The 23,300-nt window shown below is 42.6% G+C and overlaps 1 protein-coding gene across 1 annotated transcript; it reads right to left on the reverse strand.

The window, feature by feature from the left end:
• Positions 1 to 341: 341 nt before the first annotated feature.
• ldha (lactate dehydrogenase A4) lies at positions 342 to 22,914 on the reverse strand. The gene is made up of 8 exons (XM_021564046.3): positions 22,811 to 22,914; positions 8,511 to 8,636; positions 4,400 to 4,517; positions 3,977 to 4,150; positions 3,461 to 3,634; positions 3,207 to 3,324; positions 1,386 to 1,509; positions 342 to 814 (listed from the first exon to the last, which is right to left on the reverse strand). The coding sequence occupies exons 2-8, from the start codon at positions 8,634 to 8,636 to the stop codon at positions 650 to 652; spliced, it is 999 nt and encodes a 332-aa protein (XP_021419721.1). The 5' UTR covers positions 22,811 to 22,914; the 3' UTR covers positions 342 to 649.
• Between the last annotated feature and the right edge of the window lie 386 nt (positions 22,915 to 23,300).

Consider the following 23,300-nt stretch of genomic DNA (forward strand, 5'->3'; position numbering starts at 1 on the left):
CGCCTCGTAAGGCTGACCATTGACAAGTCAAACATTGGTCTAACTTTTCTGACTTGATAACCTAGAGCAGCCGATGCTTGTTGTATGCAAAGAGACTGTCATGTTTTAGTTCTACAGTTTAGTTCTGCTATGTCATAATATGGACCCTATCGTTGATATCCCACCCTCTGACCTCAGTTGAGAGGAAGACCAGGGACCTCCATTTCACCTCATTGAATGAGATCTCTAATCTGCGAATGTGTAAAACCCTGCCTCAAACAACTGAATCGGATGCAATTCTAACATGTAAACACAACTACCATACAGGCATAGCATGCGCACACACGGAGAGAGAAAACAGATTGGTTGTTTCATTATCCTGGTAGTTTTATTTGGTTGGAGTAAATCGTATCGTAAGTATATCCAGATGGCACAGGGGGCTCTTTACAACGTTTTTTTTGTTGTAATTTCGTCCTGATAAGTAACTTATCAGTCGACCATGAATGTCCATTATAGCCTCACGTGGAAGTCTTGTCACATTTTCGTAGACTAAAATGAAAAGTAATTTGCATTTGTCATAGTTTCAGGACATCTCATTATCATTGGTTTTAGTCTGGGAAAAATAGGTGATTGAGTATTGTCTCATTGCTGATAAAATTAACCCTCCGCTTTACAATGTGAGCTCTTTCTGTACGCCCCACAGGGTCTCGGCGCTGTTGATTAGTTGCTTCTCTTCCTCGGGCTTCAGGGTCATGTGGATGACGTCGGTCAGACCACTGTTGCCCAGCACGCATGGCACACTGAGGAACACCTCATCTTTCACACCGTGCATCCCCTGAGAGGGAGGGAAGAAGAGAGTCTGATTAGGGATGGATCACAGGTGGACTGGTGTAATATTAGTGTGTGTGTCAAGTCCATACATCTGTGACCTTGACCTGTTTTGACTATGGTTGGCCCAAATAAAGCTATCAGATATGTCTGTATTTATGTGTAAAGAAGAGCCAACTTAATCCTTATCTCTTCAGTCATAACACACATTAGGTATACAGTGTAGCAAATAGTTTTCTTGAAAAACATTCATATAAATACTTTATTTGTGAGTGCTGGCTGTGTTTTTCATTCAAGTTGAGTTCACCCACTGCTATGCTACAACAACCAAAGATCCATCGATCTTCTTTAAACCCTCTTAGACCTGTTTGGTAATATATTATACCATTTACTCTACTGTATTTTCCCCCTGATTGGAACCACCAGGAGTGTTATGGATTCAGCACACTCTTAGCTATGAGTAGTATGGTAGTATCTAAATTAATGCACTCGCTGTAAGTCACCCTGGATAAGACTGCTATAAAATGTAAATGTTTGGTATCAAGGCACATGTAGAGCATGGCTGATGGACTTCTTACCTGGACCAGGGTGGACACAGGGTGAACTTTGTGAAGGTTCTTCAGGATGCTCTCAACCAGGTCAGCGACAGACATGCCGATAGCCCAGGAGGTGTAACCCTTCAGCTTGATGACCTCATAGGCACTATATGACAGAGAGAGACACGAGGAGAAGAGTTTAACACATTTCAAATGTAATTTCGTAGGAAAAGTGCATAGGTTTTCCTATTGTGAATGCTAAGAACTACTACAGGAAAATACATTTAGAAAACAGCAGGGACAAATTCCCTTGAAACTAGTTAAAGTGGGTTGTGAATTACTTGTACTAACTTGTAATTAATAGTTATACCTTTACAGTCTGCAGCATTACATATCAACTTATCTGCTTTAGACCTAGATGCCAGGTAAAGATGTAACACAATGGCGTAGTCAGTACTTACTGGGCTAGTTCCAGTATGTTTTTGGCTCTTAGCCTAGGGCCAAATTCCATCCTCATTCCTCCAAACTCTATCGGATTTGATTGGGAGTGAAGTAATTTATTCTCTACTTCCATTATTGTTATTTATTGATTCATTTGGAGTCAAACTCTAAGGACCAGTTTCCAATTAGGCCTAATTCTGAAAATATAATATATTTTTCGGTGGGGAAGGAGGGGTATCTATCGGAACTTGTCCAATAAGAAATGGTAATTTTCCTTTTTAAAACGATCCTCGACAGATGTACATTATATATGTACAAGTATGTGGACACCCCTTCAAATTAGTGGATTTGGCTATTTCAGGCACACCTGTTGATGACAAAAATCGAGCACACAGCCAGCAATGCTATCTCCATAAGAGATTCTGCCCTGCTAAAGCTGCCCTGGTCAACTGTAAGTGCTGTTATTGTGAAGTGAAAACATCTAAGAGCAACAACGGCTCAGCCGCGAAGTGGTAGGCCACACACACTCACAGAGTGGGACCGATGAGTGCTGAAGCGCATAGTGTGTAAAAAATTGTGTCCTCGGTTGCAACACGGACTACCCAGTTCCAAACTGCCTCTGGAAGCAATGTCAACACAAGAACTGTTCGTCGGGAGCTTCATGAAATGGCTATCCATAGCCGAGCAGCCACACACAAACCTAAGATCACCATGCGCAATGCCAAGCGTTGGCTGGAGTGTTGTAAAGCTCGCCGCCATTGGACTCAGGAGCATTGGAAATACGTTCTCTGGAGTGATGAATCACGCTTCACCATCTAGCAGTCCGACGGATTTGGCGGATGCCAGGAGAATGCTACCTGCCCCAATGCATAGTGCCAACTGTACAGTTTGGTGGAGGACGAATAATGGTCTGGAGCTGTTTTTCATGGCTCAGGCTAGGCCCCTTATTTCCAGTGAAGGGAAATCTTAACACTACAGCATATGACATTCTAGACAATTCTGTGCTTCCAACTTTCTGGCAACAGTTTGAGTATGGCCCTTTCATGTTTCACCATGACAATGCCCCCGTGCACAAAGCAAGGTCCATACAGAAATGGTTTGTCGAGATCGGTGTGGAAGGACTTGACTGGGTGGCACAGAGCCCTGACTTAGACTGCGACCCTGGGCTAATCGTCCAACATCTGCTGCCTGACCTCACTAACGCTCTTGTGGCTGAATGGAAGCAAGTCCCTGCCGCAATGTTCCAACATCTTGTGGAAAGCCTTCCCAGAAGAGTGAAAGCTGTCATATCAGCAAACGGGCCACCAAATGTATATTAATGCCCATTATTTTGGATTGAGATGTTTGACGAGCAGGTGTCCACATACGTTTGGTAATGTAGTGTAATTGAACAGATAGCGATGTGTGTTTTATAAGACTCACCCATCGACCACCATCTTGTGGAGATGCTTCCAGTCCTCCTTGTCTGCGTCTGTGCCCATGTGTGGGTTTAGGCCTTTCAGGGAAACACCAGCAACATTCACGCCACTCCATACGGGCACTGGGAGTAAGAAAAGAGACAGGTATCCAGTCAGTTACCTTTCTGTCATAGATACCAATGTCCATGAAGGTTTTCCATAATATGGTATGGACATAGAGACGGTTCCGGAGTGGATTTGAAGCCATAGCCAACATACCACTGGAGTCTCCGTGCTCTCCAATGATCCAGCCGTGGCAACTGGAGGGGTGAAGGTGCAGCTTCTCGCCCATAAGGTGGCGGAAACGACCGGAGTCCAGGTTGGTGCCGGAACCGATGACGCGGTGACGGGGGAAACCGCTCAGCTTCCAGGCCACGTAGGTCAGGATGTCAACTGGGATAGACAGAGGAGAGAAAGGAGAAAGGGGGGGTTACAAATGTTATCACAATTTGAGATAAGAAAACAAACCCTAACCATACCCCTTAAATTACATTTTCATATGTATGAAGCCAGCATTGACTTTGCTAATTGGAGTATGGACTGTAGTTGTATGCAAAAAGACCATGCAGTTGTTCCTGATAATGTAACCTGGCCCTGGAGAGCTATGGAGTGAGCAGGCCAGCACTAACATCTAATTCAAACCTGTCAATGACTTCGCACAATTCTAGAGTAATGATCAAGTCACTAGATCATGTTCAACCAAATTACTCCCTCCCTCCCGGCCTCCTCTTGTACCGGGGTTGGAGACGACCAGCAGGATAGCGTTGGGGCTGTACTTGACGATCTGGGGGATGATGAACTTGAAGATGTTGACGTTACGCTGCACCAGGTTCAGACGACTCTCGCCCTCCTGCTGACGAGCACCGGCGGTGACCACCACCACCTTGGAATGGGCGGTTGTACTGTAGTCTGGAGTGGGGGAGGACACACACACAATGTAACCAGGGATTGATTATATAACAGTGGGCAACTCAAGGTAAGATGCACATTAAACACACACAAATACAACCTAGGGTTCTGAGCACCTCCACAACAAATCAGTGTGTGTGCACAACTTGTTTGTGCATATGTGTGTTTGTGTCTTTGTGTGTGTGCACAACTAATTTGTGCGTGTGTGTGTGTTAGTGTGTGCGCATAAGTGTATGACTCCTCACTCACCCTTATCGCCCACGATCTTGTGGGTCTTGCAGAAGAGGCTGCCATGCTGCAGGTCCATGACCTCACCCTTCAGCTTTTCCTCCATCACATCAATCAGGCACAGCTCATCGCACAGGTCCTGGTCAACACAAGGCTTGTTAGGGTTCAGGAATATAATCCATATAGAAAAGGATATGGATATACAGTGCCTTGTGAAAGTATTCGGCCCCCTTGAACTTTGCGACCTTTTGCCACATTTCAGGCTTCAAACATAAAGATATAAAACTGTATTTTTTTGTGAAGAATCAACAACAAGTGGGACACAATCATGAAGTGGAACGACATTTATTGGATATTTCAAACTTTTTTAACAAATCAAAAACTGAAAAATTGGGCATGCAAAATTATTCAGCCCCTTTACTTTCAGTGCAGCAAACTCTCTCCAGAAGTTCAGTGAGGATCTCTGAATGATCCAATGTTGACCTAAATGACTAATGATGATAAATACAATCCACCTGTGTGTAATCAAGTCTCCGTATAAATGCACCTGCACTGTGATAGTCTCAGAGGTCCGTTAAAAGTGCAGAGAGCATCATGAAGAACAAGGAACACACCAGGCAGGTCCGAGATACTGTTGTGAAGAAGTTTAAAGCCGGATTTGGATACAAAAAGATTTCCCAAGCTTTAAACATCCCAAGGAGCACTGTGCAAGCGATAATATTGAAATGGAAGGAGTATCAGACCACTGCAAATCTACCAAGACCTGGCCGTCCCTCTAAACTTTCAGCTCATACAAGAAGAAGACTGATCAGAGATGCAGCCAAGAGGCCCATGATCACTCTGGATGAACTGCAGAGATCTACAGCTGAGGTGGGAGACTCTGTCCATAGGACAACAATCAGTCGTATATTGCACAAATCTGGCCTTTATGGAAGAGTGGCAAGAAGAAAGCCATTTCTTAAAGATATCCATAAAAAGTGTTGTTTAAAGTTTGCCACAAGCCACCTGGGAGACACACCAAACATGTGGAAGAAGGTGCTCTGGTCAGATGAAACCAAAATTGAACTTTTTGGCAACAATGCAAAACGTTATGTTTGGCGTAAAAGCAACACAGCTCATCACCCTGAACACACCATACCCACTGTCAAACATGGTGGTGGCAGCATCAAGGTTTGGGCCTGCATTTCTTCAGCAGGGACAGGGAAGATGGTTAAAATTGATGGGAAGATGGATGGAGCCAAATACAGGACCATTCTGGAAGAAAACCTGATGGAGTCTGCAAAAGACCTGAGACTGGGACGGAGATTTGTCTTCCAACAAGACAATGCTCCAAAACATAAAGCAAAATCTACAATGGAATGGTTCAAAAATAAACATATCCAGGTGTTAGAAAGGCCAAGTCAAAGTCCAGACCTGAATCCAATCGAGAATCTGTGGAAAGAACTGAAAACTGCTGTTCACAAATGCTCTCCATCCAACCTCACTGAGCTCGAGCTGTTTTGCAAGGAGGAATGGGAAAAAATGTCAGTCTCTCGATGTGCAAAACTGATAGAGACATACCCCAAGCAACTTACAGCTGTAATCGCAGCAAAAGGTGGAGCTACAAAGTATTAACTTAAGGGGGCTGAATAATTTTGCACGCCCAATTTTTCAGTTTTTGATTTGTTAAAAAAGTTTGAAATATCCAATAAATGTCGTTCCACTTCATGATTGTGTCCCACTTGTTGTTGATTCTTCACAAAAAAATACAGTTTTATATCTTTATGTTTGAAGCCTGAAATGTGGCAAAAGGTCGCAAAGTTCAAGGGGGCCGAATACTTTCGCAAGGCACTGTAATTAAGCGGCAGGATTCCCAGACACAAGATGAAGGCTAAATCTTAGCCTAAAAGCAATTTCACAGAAACTGCTTGTTAGTCCCTGACAAGGCTTAATCTGTGTCTGGGGAAACTGGCCCTACAAATCCACTCCATTTTACCACAATATTTAATCAAATAAAATATACAGTTCATTTCAGACATGGAGTGCAACGCTATATGGGTAAAATGAAGCGCAAATTAAAAGTAAGAATCTCTGAGCATCGTAGCACCATTAGGTGCAAAAACTCAACGTATCCAGTTGCGGCCTACTTTTTGGAAGCGAACCACTCTATTTTGTCCCTACGTTATATCGGCATCGAACACCTCACCCTTTCTAGGGGGTGACCTTGACAATTAATTGTAAAAACGAGAGGCTGCCTGGATCTTTAATTTAAAGACCCTTGCTCCCTTCGGTCTCAATGTAGACTTTGATCTGAAGCCATTCTTGTGATTATTGTGATTTTGCTATTCATTGTAAATGTTTGTAGGCCTATGTAGCCGAATTGTATCTGTGATCGTATGGTATCCATTCATGTTTTTTACATGTTCTATTTTTATTTGTAAATTAACCAGTGATATCAAGCCACACCCGGCCATGATTACAGACACCTGTGTGTCCTTTGAAACTATATAAACTAGTGACCTGCAGGGTTTGTTGTTATACCGTGATGAAGACAGCTTGTCTGTTGAAAAGTTGGTTATTAGGTTATTAAATTATTGCGTCAGAGCTCCTAGTGTGTGCGGCTCTCCTTTTCTTTTTAAAGTTATGTAGCTGTGGCCATCTGACGAGTATCAACAAGGGTTTTCTACAAAATAGCAACAACAGCGCAGATAGTTTGGAATCTAGACCATGAGCAATATGAACCGAAATGCATTGCCAAACAATGCTGCCACATTCTGGTTTGAAGTATTTTAGCAAGTCTGCGTGGCTGATGACTTCAAAAGTCTTGCTCTGAGAAAACTAAAGAGATTGACTGCTAACACTCTGTCCAGAGGTACGTAAGTACTGTCGGTATGCAAACAATTAACAGTCCCAAGGGTGTGTCTGACCTTTTAAAGTTGGTGGTGTTGGTGCCTCTTGGGTAATCCAGGCAGATATTAGAGGGCCTTTTTACTGAAGAATGTTTGTTTTATATGATTTTATCTTGTTTTCATGTTTTGTGTATGATTTTCATGTATTGTGTAATTTAATTATATAGATATTTATAGAGTAATTGTGGTTTATTAATGTGTTCATGCAGGGCTCATCTGCAAAAGACACCGTGGTCTCTGTGACTTCCAGGCTAAATAACAACAAAAAATCATCCCCAAATTCAGTCATTATTGCTATCTACCTAGCACATTGCTGTGAATCACAGGGAGTTCCTCTCTTCTAAACTTCTCTGTGATATTGTGCTCCATACTGTCAAAAATGAGTTTCATTTAAGAAGACCACGAGTGGGGCTTTAATTGCTCAATCTAATTTCATGATGATTCAAAGAAAATATGTCCGTAGGCCTAACATAACATGCTCAAACACTTTTGCAAAGACTTAAACACCTGCAAATTATCGCAACATCAAAGTGTCACCAAAAAAAATGTCAAAAATAGGCCTATAGCAAATGCAGCATATGACATCAATACATTTTTATGTGCAAATTGCACTTTTCGGTAGTTCTTAATTAAAGCATGCCATTCCATGAGAGCAGCATTTATTTTTCAACTTTAAGCAATGAGCCCAATCAGTCCTCCATGACAAAAAAAATTAACAGAGTAGGCTAATAAGCCCTTAGCTGACAAAACTCCGCTCTGTGGAAGTCAGATCTTAGTTCTTAATTGTTGGCTTATGGCAAATCTATATTTCAATATTTCCAAGACCTATTCTTAAAGATCAAGTGATATCAAAGTCATTGGAATGACTGAAAATCTGACAATTTTTTTTATGTAAAAATATTGCCTAATCATATTATCTGTAGTAGAAAGCAATGGGTTAAAATAAGCCTACATAACCAACCCATAAATTAATATGCAACATCCATTTATGGCCAGCTATGTAAACTCTAACACTGATTTATCCTGCAATAGATGTGATTCAATTGGTAATATTCATTATTGTATTCTTCTAATGCCTCGTAAGGGAAAGTAATCTAAAAGTAATCAGATTACGTTACTGAATTTGTGTAATCCAAAAGGTATGTTACTGATCAACATTTGGGACACGAGTAATTGTAACGGATTACATTTACAAAGTCACATACTCAACCCTGATCACACCTTACCCCCTCCATCGGTCTTACCTTGAGCAGGACGCTGACTGCGGAGGCCATGCCAACCATGCCGACGCCAACCACTGTCACCTTGCTTCGGGAGCCAACGGGCTCACCAGCCAACACATGGGTGATCAGCTTCTCCTTAGTGGTCATCTGAGAGACATAAAAAGGAAGAGAGAGGGTCAGTCTGATCCCCTCAGTTTTCCTTCAGTACATCCTCTCAGAGCAAGAAACAGCACTGTGCTCTGGTACCTACTTTTCTCTACTGCTAATACGAATAACTGCTAATACAACTCATTTTTTTTCATTGGTGTAATGTATATCACTCCACGCCTCTTCACCATGCTAGCTAATGTGTGGTGAGCATTCTGGCACAAAATGGTTGTGTGCATCATCATGGTGGTGGGTAAGGTGAGTTTCCCCCTTACTATGTAAAGCAGTTTGAGTACCTCAGTTCGTAGAAAGACCAGAACAACAGCAAAGGACCTTGAAGATGCTGGCAGAAACAGTTACAAAATTATCTATATCCATAGTAAAACGAGTCCTATATCGACATAACCTGAAAGGCCGCTAAGCAAGGAAGAAGCCACTGCTCCAATCCGCCATGAAAAAAAGCCAGAGTACGGTTTGCACATGGGGACAAAGACTACTTTTTGGAGAAATGTCCTCTGGTCTGATGAAACAAAAATAGAACTGTTTGGCCATAATGACCATTGTTATGTTCGGAGGAATAAGGGGGAGGCTTGCAAGCCGAAGAACACCATCCCAACCATGAAGCACGGGGGTGGCAACATCATGTTGTCGGGGTGCTTTGCTGCAGGAGGGACTGGTGCACTTCACAAAATAGATGGCAACATGAGGAAGGAAAATTATGTGTATATATTGAAGCAACGTCCGAAGACATCAGTCAGGAAGTTAAAGCTTGATCGCAAATGGGTCTTCCAAATGGACAATGACCCCAAGCATACTTCCAAAGTTGTGGCAAAATGGCTTAAGGACAACAAAATCAAGGTATTGGAGTGGCCATCACAAAGCCCTGACCTCAATCCTATAGAATATTTGTGGGCAGAACTGAAAAGGTGTGTGCGAGCAAGGAGGCCTACAAACCTGACCAGCTCTGTCAGGAGGAATGGGCCAAAATTCACCCAACTTATTGTGAGAAGCTTGTGGAAGGCTACCCAATACATTTAACCCAAGTTAAACCATTTAAAGGCCATGGAAGACTATTGCCGCAGCTGCCAGGGGTGTCAAATCACCTCCCCAAAAGCAAATTTCTGGAACGCATTGGTTCCCCTGCCAATCATCAGAGTGCCGTTTTTGAATTCATCACTATTCATTGCCATCTCCAAAACGTCCAGAGAACACCAGTACATGGATGTGGATAGGGGCTGCTCCTTCTGCTGTTTACTGAAATCCACGATCAGCTCCTTTGTTTTGTTGACATTGTGTGAGAGGTTATTCTCCTCACCTCCTCCCTGTAGGCTGTCTCGTCATTGTTGGCATTCAGGCCTACTACTGTTGTGATGTTTGCTAACTTGATGATTGTCCCTAGAATTTCTAAGCAAACAGCTGGAGGCAGGTCTTTCTCCTATAGAGCTCCATTTTTATGGAATGGTCTGCCTACCCTTGTGAGAGACGCAGACTCGATCTCAACCTTTAAGTATTATTGAAGACTCATCCCTTCAGTAGGTCCTATGATTGAGTGTAGTCTGACCCAGGAGTGTGAAGGTGAACGGAAAGGCACTGGAGCAACGAACCACCCTTGCTGTCTCTGCCTGGCCGGTTCCCCTCTCTCCACTGGGATTCTCTGCCTCTAACCCTATTACAGGGGCTGAGTCACTGGCTTACTGGTGCTCTTCCATGCCATCCCTAGGAGGGGTGCGTCACTTGAGTGGGTTTAGTCAGTGACGTGGTCTTCCTGTCTGGGTTGGCGCCCCCCCCTTGGGTTGTGCCGTGGCTGAGATCTTTGTGGGCTATACTCGGCCTTGTCTCAGGATGTTAAGTTGGTGGTTGAAGATATCCCTCTAGTGGTGTGGGGGCTGTGCTTTGGCAAAGTGGGTGGGGTTATATCCTGCCTGTTTGGCCCTGTCCGGTGGTATCATCGGATGGGGCCACAGTGTCTCCTGCAGTGTCTGCTGCAGTAGTTTGTGTCGGGGGGCTAGGGTCAGTCTGTTATATCTGGAGTATTTCTCCTGTCTTATCCGGGGTCCTGTGTGAATTTAAGTATGCTCTCTCTCTAATTCTCTTTCTTTCTTTCTCTCTCTCGGAGGACCATGCCTCAGGACTACCTGGCATGATGACTCCTTGTTGTCCCCAGTCCAACTGGCTGTGCTGCTGCTCCAGTTTCAACTGTTCTGCCTGCGGCTATGGAACCCTGACCTGTTTATTGATTACTATTATTTGACCATGCTGGTCATTTATGAACATTTGAACATCTTGGCCGTGTTCTATTATAATCTCCACCTGGCACAGCCAGAAGAGGACTGGCCACCCCTCATAACCTGTTTCCTCAGGTTTTGGCCTTTCTAGGGAGTTTTTCCTAGCCACCGTGCTTCTACACCTGCATTGTTTTCTGTTTGGGGTTTTAGGCTGGGTTTCTGTACATCACTTTGATATATCAGCTGATGTAAGAAGGGCAATATAAATACATTTGATTTGAGGCGTGCGTGGCCACTCAGTCATGGGTGAACAGGGAGTACAGGAGGGGGCTGAGCACTCATCCTTGTGGGGCCCAAGTGTTGAGGATCAGGGAAGTAGAGGTGTTGTTTCATACCTTCACCACATGGAGGCAGCCTGTCAGGAAGTCCAGGACCCAGTTGCACAGGGCGGGGTTCAGACCCAGGGCCCTCAAGCTTAATGATGAGCTTGGAGGGTACTATGGTGTTGAATGCTGAGCTATGGTCAATGAACAGCATTCTTACATAGGTATTCCCCTTGTCCAGATGGGATATGGCAGTGTGCGATGGGGATTGCATCGTCTGTGGATCTATTGGGACGATAAGCAAATTGAAGTGGGTCTAGGGTGTCAGGTAAGGTAGAGGTGATATGATCCTTGACTAATCTTTCAAAGCACTTCAGGATGACAGAAGTGAATGCTATGGGAAGATAGTAATTTAGATCAGTTACCGTTGCTTTCTAGGGTACAGGAACAATGGTGGATATCTTGAAGCATGTGGGGACAGCAGACTGGTTTGGGAAGAGATTGAATATGTCCGCAAACACTCCAGCCAGCTGGTCTGCGCATGACTGAGGACGCGGCTAGCAATGCCGTCTGGGCCGCCAGCCTTGCGAGTGTTAACACACTTAAATGTTTTACTCACGTCAACCACATAGGAGAGCCCACAGTCATTGGGTAGCGGGCCGAGTCTGTGGCACTGTGTTATCCTCAAAGCTGGCAAAAAAGGTGTTTAGCTTGTCCGGAAGCAGGACGTCGGTGTGGCTGGTTTTCCCATTGTTGTCAGTGATTGTCTGTAGGCCCTGCCACATATGTCTCGTGTCTGAGCCCATGAATTGCGGCTCCGCTTTGTCTCTATACTGACTTTTTGTCTCGAAACTGACACTGTTTGTATTTGGCCACATTCCCAGTCACCTTGCCATGGTTAAATGTGATGGTTCACGATTACAGTTTTGTGCAAATGCTGCCATTTATCCATGGTTTCTGGTTAGGGTAGGTTTTAGGGTAGGCACAGTGTGTACAACATATCCTATACACTTCCTGATAAACTCAGTCACCATATCAGTATATACGTCAATGTCATTCTCGGAGGCTACCCGGAACATATCCCAGTCTGCATGATCAGAACAATCTTGAAGCGTGGATTACTCACCACATTTTATACACTGCAGTGCTATATAGCTGTAGCTTATGCTTTTAGTACTTGAATCATCCTCTGATCCTTTGATTGGATGGACAACATGTCAACTCATGCTGCAAGATCTCTGATAGGTTGGAGGACCTCCTCCAGAAGATGTCATAATTACTGAGTAAGTCTATGGAAGTGGGTGAGAACCATGAGCCTCCTAGGTTTTGCATTGAAGTCATTGTACCCAGAGGAGGATGGAAATTAGCTCTCCTCCAGCTACACCATGGTGCTACCCTTTCCATTATGGATACATTTAAGGAAAGTGGTTCTGCTTTCGTGGTTTTCACTTTTACCCAAGATGGTGATTTTGAGTAACTTATATATCATTATGATTACAGCTTTAGTTTTGATTGTGGCTGATGAAAAAGCAGCCAGTTTGTACAAATGGTTTCTTCTATGTGTGTCCTTTTGGAACAGGTGTGTTTCTTGGACCATTGCTATATTAATATGGTTTCTTGCTAGGATATCAAGACTGATGGAATATTTGATCAAACTATTAAGGCCTTTCAAATTCCAAGAGATAATAGCTGGCGGTGCCATTTAAAAAAATATGTATAATGTATTATTAATGATGTAAATGTTATCTTTAGTGTTAATAAGCCCATGGATGTGAAACAAAAAACAGGACCCACAGGGAAACTCACACATTAGTCGTTCCCCACCCAGAAACCCTTCCATGTTAACCATTCCCCCCTTCCCTTATGAAGTGTAAATGGAGGGGGACAACCATTAATATAAAAAAAGAATTGTGTGGAAGACCATATGGGACTGGACATCTATCCTTAACAGTAGTACAATAAAAATAGTAATGGAATAGCTTTGCATCCCTATATTTAGCCCATATAGGGATGCAATGCACTGTAGACCCACAAGGAAGCAACACCAGTCTGTATGACACATCAATATAATGTCCATTGTTCAGTAATTGGCGTGGTGTCATCATTGTCTAAAGGTCCTGGACCATAGGCAATATAATGAAAACAAAGGCCAATTTCAGCAATAATAATAACGATAAAAATAACAGTGTTCCTTTTACCCAATTGATGGGGTGTCTTCATAATTGTCTTATGCTGAGGGCAGCATCACTTCCATAGGCTAGGCTGTGTGATTGTGCATAGATAGCATACCTGAATATTGAGCCAGTCAAACTGGGGTTAACCTAGATCTGTCGGCTCGTCCCCTTGTGTGATGGGCTTGATGTGATTCTCAAAAGTCTTGAGCCTCATTGGCAGTTGAAAGTGTGTGTGTTGTATTCTGAAAGATGAAAATACATTTTGCAGAGTGGATGAAGCCGCATCTCAGGTTTAGCTTGTGTAGCTGGGATCTCACCTCGTTGTAAGTCGCCCTCTATTTCAACAGTTCGGCACTCAAATCTAGGTAGATGCTAATCCTCTTCTCCACATAGGTCAGAGCCGTCGATTCTGCTGCAAGGTGAACACTTTGCATTTTGACTTAAACTGTGGATAAGTACAATCAAACACTGGGATAGGTTATAGAGAGGACCTGTGCGTTGTGCAATGTTTATCAGTGGCATTGGACCAAACTTCTACTGCCAAACAGTTCATAGAAAAGATTCCCGCCTCCACACCAGTTTCAAGTCCTGTGACGGGAATACTGAATTTACAGGAATGATTTGAGTAATTCTGGTGAATTTTTTAGGAGAATAATTTCCAGGTCATGGAGTCACCACTCGGTCACATTTGCCGCTGTCTCCAAACTTTCCACTTTTGTTGAGTAGGTATCCACTTTAGAAGTGAGCAGTGCAAGCGATTCATTTACTGGCTTAATTGCAAGTTTAGGGCAGAGGCACTTTCCTCACGAACAATCTCTCGGATAGTAGTGGGCAACTCTTTCTGTTGTCGGTTGTTGATAGCAGCTATGTTCCCACAGGTGAATTGTTAACGGACATAATATGCCAGCTGCTGGAGCGAAATAGACTTGCTTTGTTCATTTAATACAGTGAACGTCCCACACCTTAATATGGTGTTATACACTGACAATATCTTTCCATGAATTAGACTGACCAGGTCAATGAAGGTGAAAGCGATGATCCCTTATTGATGTCACCTGTTAAATCCATTTCAATCCGTGTAGATGAAGGGGAGGAGACAGGTTAAAGGATTTTTAAGCCTCAGTGGGTGAATGGGCAAGACAAAATATTTAAGTGGTATGGCAGTATTTGTTTTAGGGATCCCCATTAGTTACTGCCAAGGCAGCAGCTACTCTTCCTGGGGTCCAAACACATTAAGGCACTTTCATTACACATAAAATAAAAGATTAAACAGTACATACTATAACGTTATTACGCCACTTCAAATATACAATACAAAATGTATAATACCACCATACAAAAATGTTACTATGTGTGTGTTGAGTCTGCGTGCTAGCGCCTGTGTGTGTCTGTACCTGTGTGTGTGTGTGTGTCTCTCTTCAACAGTCCCGCTGTTCCATAAGATGTTTTTTTTATCGGTTTTTAAATCTGATTCTACTGCTTGCATCAGTTACCTGATGTGGAATAGAGTTCCATGTAGTCATGGCTCTATGTAGTACTGTGTGCCTCCCATAGTCTGTTCCAGTGGTGGAAAAAGTACCCACTTGTCATATTTAAGTAAAAGTAAAGATACCTTCATAGAAAATGACTCAAGTTAAAGTGAAAGTCACAGAGTAAAATACTACTTGAGTAAACGTCTAAAAGTATTCGGTTTAAAATTTACTTAACTATCAAAAATACAAGTATAAATAATTTTTTAATTCCTTATATTAAGCAGTGCTTTTCTTGTTTTTTAAATTTACGGATAGACAGGGGCACACTTCAACACTCAGACATCAGTAACAAACTAAGCGTTTGTGTTTAGTGAGTCTGCCAAATCGGAGGCATTAGGGATGACCAGGGATGTTCTCTTGATAAGTGTGTGAATTAGACAATTTTCCTGTCCTGTAAGCATTCAAAATGTAGCTAGTACTTTCGGGTGTCAGAGAAAATGTAAGGAGTAAAAAGTATAATATTTTCTTTAGTAATGTAGTGAAGTAAAAGTTGTCAAGAATATAAGTAGTAAAGTATAGATACCCCAACAAACTACTTAAGTAGTACTTTAAAGTATTTTTACTTAAGTACTTTCCACCACTGGTCTGTTCTGGACTTGGGGATTGTGAAGAGACCTCTGGTGGCATGTCTTGTGTGGTATGCATGGGTGTCTGAGCTGTTTGCTAGTAGTTTAAACAGACAGCTTGGTGCATTCAGCTAGTCAACACTTTTTTACAAAAATAAGTAGTGATGAAGTCGATCTCTCCTCCACTTTGAGTCATGAGAGATTGACTTGCATATCATTAATGTTAGCTCCCTGTGTACATTTACTGGCCAGCCGTGCTGCCCTGTTCTGAGCCAGTTGTAATTTTCATTAGTCTCTCTTTGTGGCAGCTGACCCGACTACTGAACAGTAGTCCAGGTGTGACAAAACTAGGGCCTTTAGGACCTGCCTTGTTGATAGTGTTGTTAAAAGGCAGAGCTGCGCTTTATTATGGACAGACTTCTCCCCATCTTAGCTACTGTGGTATCAGTATGTTTTACAGTATCTGGTAAAACACAATTTTTCCCAAAAGTTTACTAAGGGTTGGTAACAGGCTGATTGGTCGGCTGTTTGAGCCAGTAAGGTGGACTTTACTATTGTTAGGTGACTTTTGCTTCCCTCCAGGCCTGAGGAGACGAACTCTCTAGTAGGCTTAAATTGAAGATGTGGCAAATAGGAGTGGCAGGTGATCTTGTTTGTGTCAAGAACTGCAATGCTGCTAGGTTTTCACACTCAAGTGTTGGCTGCTTTTCCTTCACTCTATGGTCCAACTCATCCCAAACAATCACAATTGGGTTGAGGTTGGGGGATTGTGGAGGCCAGATCATCTGATGCAGCACTCCATCACTCTCCTTCTTGGTCAAATAGCCCTTGCACAGCCTGGAGGTGTGTTGGGTCATTGTCCTGTTGAAAAACAAATGATTGTCCCTCTAAGCCCAAACCAGATGGGATGGCGTATCGCTGCAGAATGCTGTGGTAGCCATGCTGGTTAAGTGTGCCTTGAATTCAAAAATAAATCACAGACCGTGTAACCAGCCAATCACCCCCACACCATAACACCACCACCTCCACGCTTTACGGTGGGAAATACACATGCGGAGATCATCCATTAACCCACACAGTGTCTCACAAAGACATGGCGGTTGGATGCAAAAATCTCCAATTTGGACTCTAGACCAAAGGACACATTTCCACCAGTCTAATTTCCATTGCATGTGTTTCTTGGCCCAAGCAAGTCTCTTCTTCTTATTGGTGTCCTTTAGTGGTGGTTTCTATGCAGCAATTTGACCATTAAGGGCTGATTCATGCAGTCTCCTTTGAACAGTTGATGTTGAGATGTGTCTGTTACTTGAACTCTGTGAAGCATTTACTTGGGCTGCAATTGCTGAGGCTGTTAACTCTAATGAAATTATTCTCTGCAGCAGAGTTAACTCTAGGTCTTCCTTTCCTGTGGTGGTCCTCATGAGAGCCAGTTTCATCATAGCATCAATAACCATTCATTGATGGTTTTTGCAACTGCACTTGAAGAAACATTCAAGTTTCTCTTTTCTTATTTGAGCTCTTCTTGCCATAAATATGGTCACATTGGTCTTTTGCCAATTATGGCTATCCTCTGTACACCACACCTACCTTGTCACAACACAACTGATTGGCTCAAACACATTAAGAAGGAAAGACATTCCACAAATTTACATTTAAGAAGGCACACCTGTTAATTGAAATGCATTCTAGGTGACCACCTCATGAAGCTCGTTAAGAGAATGCCAAGAGTGTGCAAAGCTGCCAAGGCAAAGGGAGGCTATTTGAAGAATATCAAATATAAAATATATTTGTTTAACACTTTTTTTTGGTTAGTACATGATTCGATATATGTTATTTCATAGTTTTGATGTCTTCACTTATTCTACAATGTAGAAACTAGTAAAAATAAAAACAACCCTTGAATGAGTAGGTGTTCAAAAATGTTTGACCGGTAGTGTATATATTCATTTTGTATTTTTAGTCCTTAGATTCTGTCATTTCAGAGGCTACTATGAATTGGATATTGTTAGCTTTAAAAAAATAAAAGCATGAGCTTTTTTATATTTTCTATGGAGTTAGCATCCCCACATTGTTTAGTAACAAGGCATTTTCAACTCAATGACTTTCCTTTTATCATATTTAAAATGTCTTGGTTGCGAACAGTAAGTTATTTTGCCCAACTCTGCAGGCCATCATTCAATCCTCATCTTCCGTTCGACCGACAGCGATGCTGGGTCTCCATAGCAATGCTTATCTGTCTCTCACCCTCTGCCTGGACCTGTTTCTGGTTGCCTAGGCTCACTGTTATGGGGTGGCGATTGCATCATGGGCACTATTTATTCTTCCTGGTTCTTGATGACTTAGCCACTCCAGCATTGTGTGAATATGGACACAGGCATGTACAGATCTTAATTATCACAGAAAATATTCCTGAGCAAAAGCAAATTCAAATGTTGAAACGGTCAAAAAACATAGTTCTCCTTCTCTCCATGCGGGGGCAGAGCAAAGCCAGTGGCATGTCGTTAGGAAATATTGAAAAAAGGAAGAGACCTAGACAGCTGCCTTGGAAGTCTTGATTCTACCTAGATTATGTTGGAGATCTGAGGACTGAGCTCACACACTGGAGGGGCTGGTTGTTTCTTTGTCAGCACGGAGCACACGATTAGGCCTATATCAGAGACTACAGAGTGGATATAAAGGGAGAGAGTCTAATACCAAAACACAGTAGATTCTGTGGCTGTGAAATCATTGAGCAATATAGGTAGCCATTTTGTGTCCTGCTTCTTTATAACATGAAAATGCCCACTACAATAGAAGCTTTATAAAAGAGTAACTACAGGGTGCCATTTAGCTATTACTTGGTGCAATTTGGAAAAACAGTACTTTCAAAAGAATAGGCATTTAAGATAAGTTCCTGTTTCTACATTGCTTAGTGTTGCACAAAGTGTTGATGTCGACATAACATTACCCATTGGAGAAGAGGTGTATCCAGTAGTAAAAATAATACTTAGAGCTTTAATAACTGAAAGTGGTACTGTACGAGAGAGAAAGTGGACAAGAGAGGGAGGGGGAAGAGAGAGTATGGGGTATCCATGTGCTGGCACCAAACTTCACCATCAGTCTAAGTTCAAATCTTGAAGCCATCACACCTGTTACCATACTATTAATTCACTACTCGTCGAATGAGCCGGGGGTATTCAGGTCTGATCTTCCTCTGGTGAAGGACCGTTGCACGATGACATTATCATATATCGCGGTACAGTATACTGTGACATTCACTTTACTTGAAAATGAGAATATTTCCCAAATGGCACCCTATTTCCTATATAGTGCACTACTTCTGACGAGGGCCCATATGGCTCTTGTCAAAAGTAGTTCACTATGTAGAAAATAGGGTACCATTTGGGACAATCTCATAGCCACTGTCGCTCGCATGTGGCTGGTAACAAGAGCACTTGAAAACCCAACCAACATGCCAGTGAGCACTCAGCGAGCTCCAATTGGTGTCAAGTGTCGCAGCAGATGTTCACAGTAGGTCATTCATGTGCTCTGACCCTCAAGGCCCATGGGTTTGAATACTCGTGTTATAGGTCATATGTCACCCATATGGTAAGAAGTCTAAGAAGATTATTAAGGACCTTAGCCACCCGAGTCACAGCCTGTTCACAGTACAGGTGCATTCAAGCTGGGAACAAGAGACTGATAAACAGATTCTGTCCCCAGACCATCAGACTGTTAAACAGCCACCACTAGACGGCCTCCGCCCAGTACCCTGCCCTCTGCCCAGTACCCTACAGCCGTGGCCAAAAGTTTTGAGAATGACACAAATATTAATTTTCACAAAGTCTGCTGCCTCAGTTTGTATGATGGCAATTTGCATATACTCCAGAATGTTATGAAGAGTGATTAGATGAATTACAATTAATTGCAAAGTCCCTCTTTGCCATGCAAATGAACTGAATCCCCAAAAAACATTTCCACTGCATTTCAGCCCTGCCACAAAAGGACCAGCTGATGTCAGTGATTCTCTCGTTAACACAGGTGTGAGTGTTGACAAGGACAAGGCTGGAGATCACTCTGTCATGCTGAGTTCGAATAACAGACTGGAAGCTTCAAAAGGAGGGTGGTGCTTGGAATCATTGTTCTTCCTCTGTCGACTGTGGTTACCTGCAAGGAAACACGTGCACATAAAGGGCTTCACAGGCAAGGATATTGCTGCCAGTAAGATTGCACCTAAATCAACCATTTATCGGATCATCAAGAACTTCAAGGAAAGCGGTTCAATTGTTGTGAAGAAGGCTTCATGGCGCCCAAGAAAGTCCAGCAAACGCCAGGACCGTCTCCTAAAGTTGATTCAGCTGTGGGATCGGGGCACCACCACTACAGAGCTTGCTCAGGAATAGCAGCAGGCAGGTGTGAGTGCATCTGCACACACAGTGAAGACTTTTGGAGGATGGCCTGGTGTGAAGAAGGGCAGCAAAGAAGCCACTTCTCTCCAGGAAAAACATCAGGGACAGACTGATATTCTGCAAAAGGTACAGGGATTGAACTGCTGAGGACTGGGGTTATGTCATTTTCTCTGATGAATCCCCTTTCCGATTGTTTGGGGCATCCGGATAAAAGCTTGTCCGGAGAAGGCAAGGTGAGGGCTACCATCAGTCCTGTGTCATGCCAACAGTAAAGCATCCTGAGACCATTCATGTGTGGGGTTGCTTCTCAGCCAAGGGAGTGGGCTCACTCACAATTTTGCCTAAGAACACAGCCATGAATAATGGTATCAACACATTCCCGAGAGCAACTTCTCCCAGCCATCCAGGAACAGTTTGGTGACGAACAATGCCTTTTCCAGCATGATGGAGCACCTTGCCATAAGGCAAAAGTGATAACTAAGTAGCTCGGGGAACAAAACATTGATATTTTGGGTTCATGGCCAGGAAACTCCCCAGACCTTAATCCCATTGAGAACTTGTGGTCAATCCTTAAGAGGCGGGTGGACAAACAAAAACCCACAAATTCTTATGAACTCCAAGCATTAATTATGCAAGAATGGGCTGCCATCAATCAGGATGTGGCCCAGAAGTTAATTGACAGCATGCCAGGGCAGATTGCAGAGGTCTTGAAAAAGAAGGGTCAACACTGCAAATATTGACTCTTTGCATCAACTTCATGTAATTGTCAATAAAAGCCTTTGACACTTGTGAAATGCTTGTAATTATACTTCAGTATTCCATAGTAACATCTGACAACAATATCTAAAGACACTTAAGCAGCAAACTTTGGAAATTAATATTTGTGCCATTCTCAAAACTATTTGGCCACGACTGTACTCTGCCACTTTGCCACTGTCACTAGCCGGCTACCATCGGGTACTCTACCCTGCACCTTGGGGACTAAACACTGGTCACTTTAATAAGGTTGACATATTATTTATCCACATCAAGTGGACTACTGTACTAAATGTTTGATTTTATTAAAATTGTTATTATTGTGTGCTTATTTGACATTTACTGCATTGATTGATAGGGGCTAGGAACCTAAGCTTGTCGCTGCACCTGCGATAACACCTGCTAAGTGTGTATGCGACAAATTAAAATGTAATTTATGAACTCGTCTTCAGGCAGTGCCGGTCATTAAGGAGTGGGATATTCCCACTCCCTTTGTGTTTTTCTGTGTTTCTTGGATAGAGAGCAAAGTAGATAGGAGGAGAGAAAAAGTGCTGTGTGAGATTCAAACTCATGCTCATAATGCTAGTACACTGCACAGTACATGTTATCCAGAGGCAGCGGCTTAGCCCACTGAACCACCCCAGGCCACAGTGTGCCAGTTCTGACTCAGAGTCTGACGACTGTCAATCTGTTGCTCCAAACATCTGGGTCAAAGTCTTGCCTATCTCCCAGCCTCTAATTTGTTTTTCTGCTGTGGGTCATAAAAGACACCTGACAAGACTATATGACGCCGCTTGTTGACATGAAAGCAATGAGAGACTGGCCCAGTTCAAATAGTCTTGATATCATTCCTATAAAATCATGTTAGATCAGTTACTTTTGTAAGGATTGGAGGAAAGAAGGAAAAATGCATTTTAGCATATTCGAACAGAGACAACATTTTTAGCCGGGTCCCAAATCTGTTTGTGCTCTTGCTAAATTCTTTGCTCATTTTTCAAGCCAAACATGGCGTGGATGCTAGAGTTCTTTAAAAGGATACATTCCATGGCTACCATTATTTAATTACCCAAGTAAAGTTATAAAACAATGTCTGGCATAAACTCAGTGCAGAACTATGATTTAAGGATACACACATCAAACAAAGTGGTCTTGTGCAGGAAAGCTAATAAACTAACATTACCAAGATGCATTGCAACTCAGATGGGCATGGCTCTTGGCACAATCTAGTCCTTTTTTTATTGTCTGAAAATATATAGCAAGCTCTTCATATCTGTCAGTTTGTGGCAGTCCCAGATGAAATAAAACAATTTAGCAAATTAGTAATATATGTTATATTTGTCAACTTTAGTGGATAGGTGGAAATGTACAGAGCTTAGAAATATTGGCAAAATAAGCTGGATAATAATTAAGACCTTCCATAATAAGGACATGTTGTACTATTAGACAGTAGCCTAGTTGGCCATTTCACAAATGTATCCTTTGATCAATATTTACTAGGTCTAAGGCCTATTACTAGTCTTATTCAAAATGTTTAGCATAAACAATTAAAATGCTTAATACAGCAACAGGCTGCATACAGATTGAGGTAGAGCAGTAGACTATTCAGAGTGATATACATTGCCTCTAGGGTACCATAATTACCAATATTACTGTACATCTAACCTTTTCGCTGGTTATGACCAGACTGAAGTTGCCCAAATGAACCACCGTAAAGACAAATCACAAAAGTCTGGCAAACATGTAATGCTCTGTATCAAGAGCCTCATATTCTCACACTCTTTCCACATTCAAAGACTTGCGCAACTGGAGGAAATGTGTATGCCTACTTTTACAACAATTTGTGATAATCTAGTTTTCAATCATCTGCTTCCTAGAAACCAATCACTGAATATGCTTAAGAAACTGCTAGCTAATTGATAAATGTGACACACCCCTCTCTGTGAGCACAAGGCATCTCCATCACTTAACATTGTAGCAATAAGTAAGCAGAGTATACTTCTCAAGTTCAAGTCCACCTAGTCAACCTCAAGTCACCGTAAACCTATCAGCTGTAAAACATGACCATTGATCATGCCCTTATAAAACTTTTATATTTCACTTCATAAACCAACTACTGCAGGCCATTATTCCCCAAATTTCGCCAAAACAAATAACATCTTGTCTGACGTTTTCCCATTAGGCCTACTTGATCACAAAATCCGATGTCTCACCTTGTAAGGTTTCGTGAAAGTGACGTGGAAACAACACTGAAATGCGAGTTGGAATGTCTTTGGCTGGCCTCTTCCCTGGCTGGATGCAGCTTTTCTATGGCACTGGTGTGTGTGAGGGAGGTTCCCGGTATTTAAGCAGCAGAGCGGTGCACGGTAAACGCTGCGTGATTACATGACACACTGGGAGGGTCCCGGGTGTCTCGTGTTAAATGTCATGTCCATGCAGAGCGAATGTGCTATGGGATGGAGAAGCCACTCACTGTGGCACAAGGAACGGGGTGGGGTCAGCTGTGGGCAGGCTCACCAACGACTAGCACAAAGCTCAGACACCAATGCATACCGTACATGCCACTAAGGGTCTCTTCACAGTCCCCAAGTTCAGAACGGACTCTGAAAAACGCACAGTAGTACACAGCGACATGACTACATGGAACTCTATTCCACATCAAGTAACTCATGCAAGCAGTAAATTCGGATATTTTTTTGTTGT

Source organism: Oncorhynchus mykiss, chromosome 2 (assembly GCF_057628025.1).
Source record: "Oncorhynchus mykiss isolate SJ-2025 chromosome 2, ASM5762802v1, whole genome shotgun sequence".
In the NCBI taxonomy this organism is placed as follows: domain Eukaryota; kingdom Metazoa; phylum Chordata; class Actinopteri; order Salmoniformes; family Salmonidae; genus Oncorhynchus; species Oncorhynchus mykiss.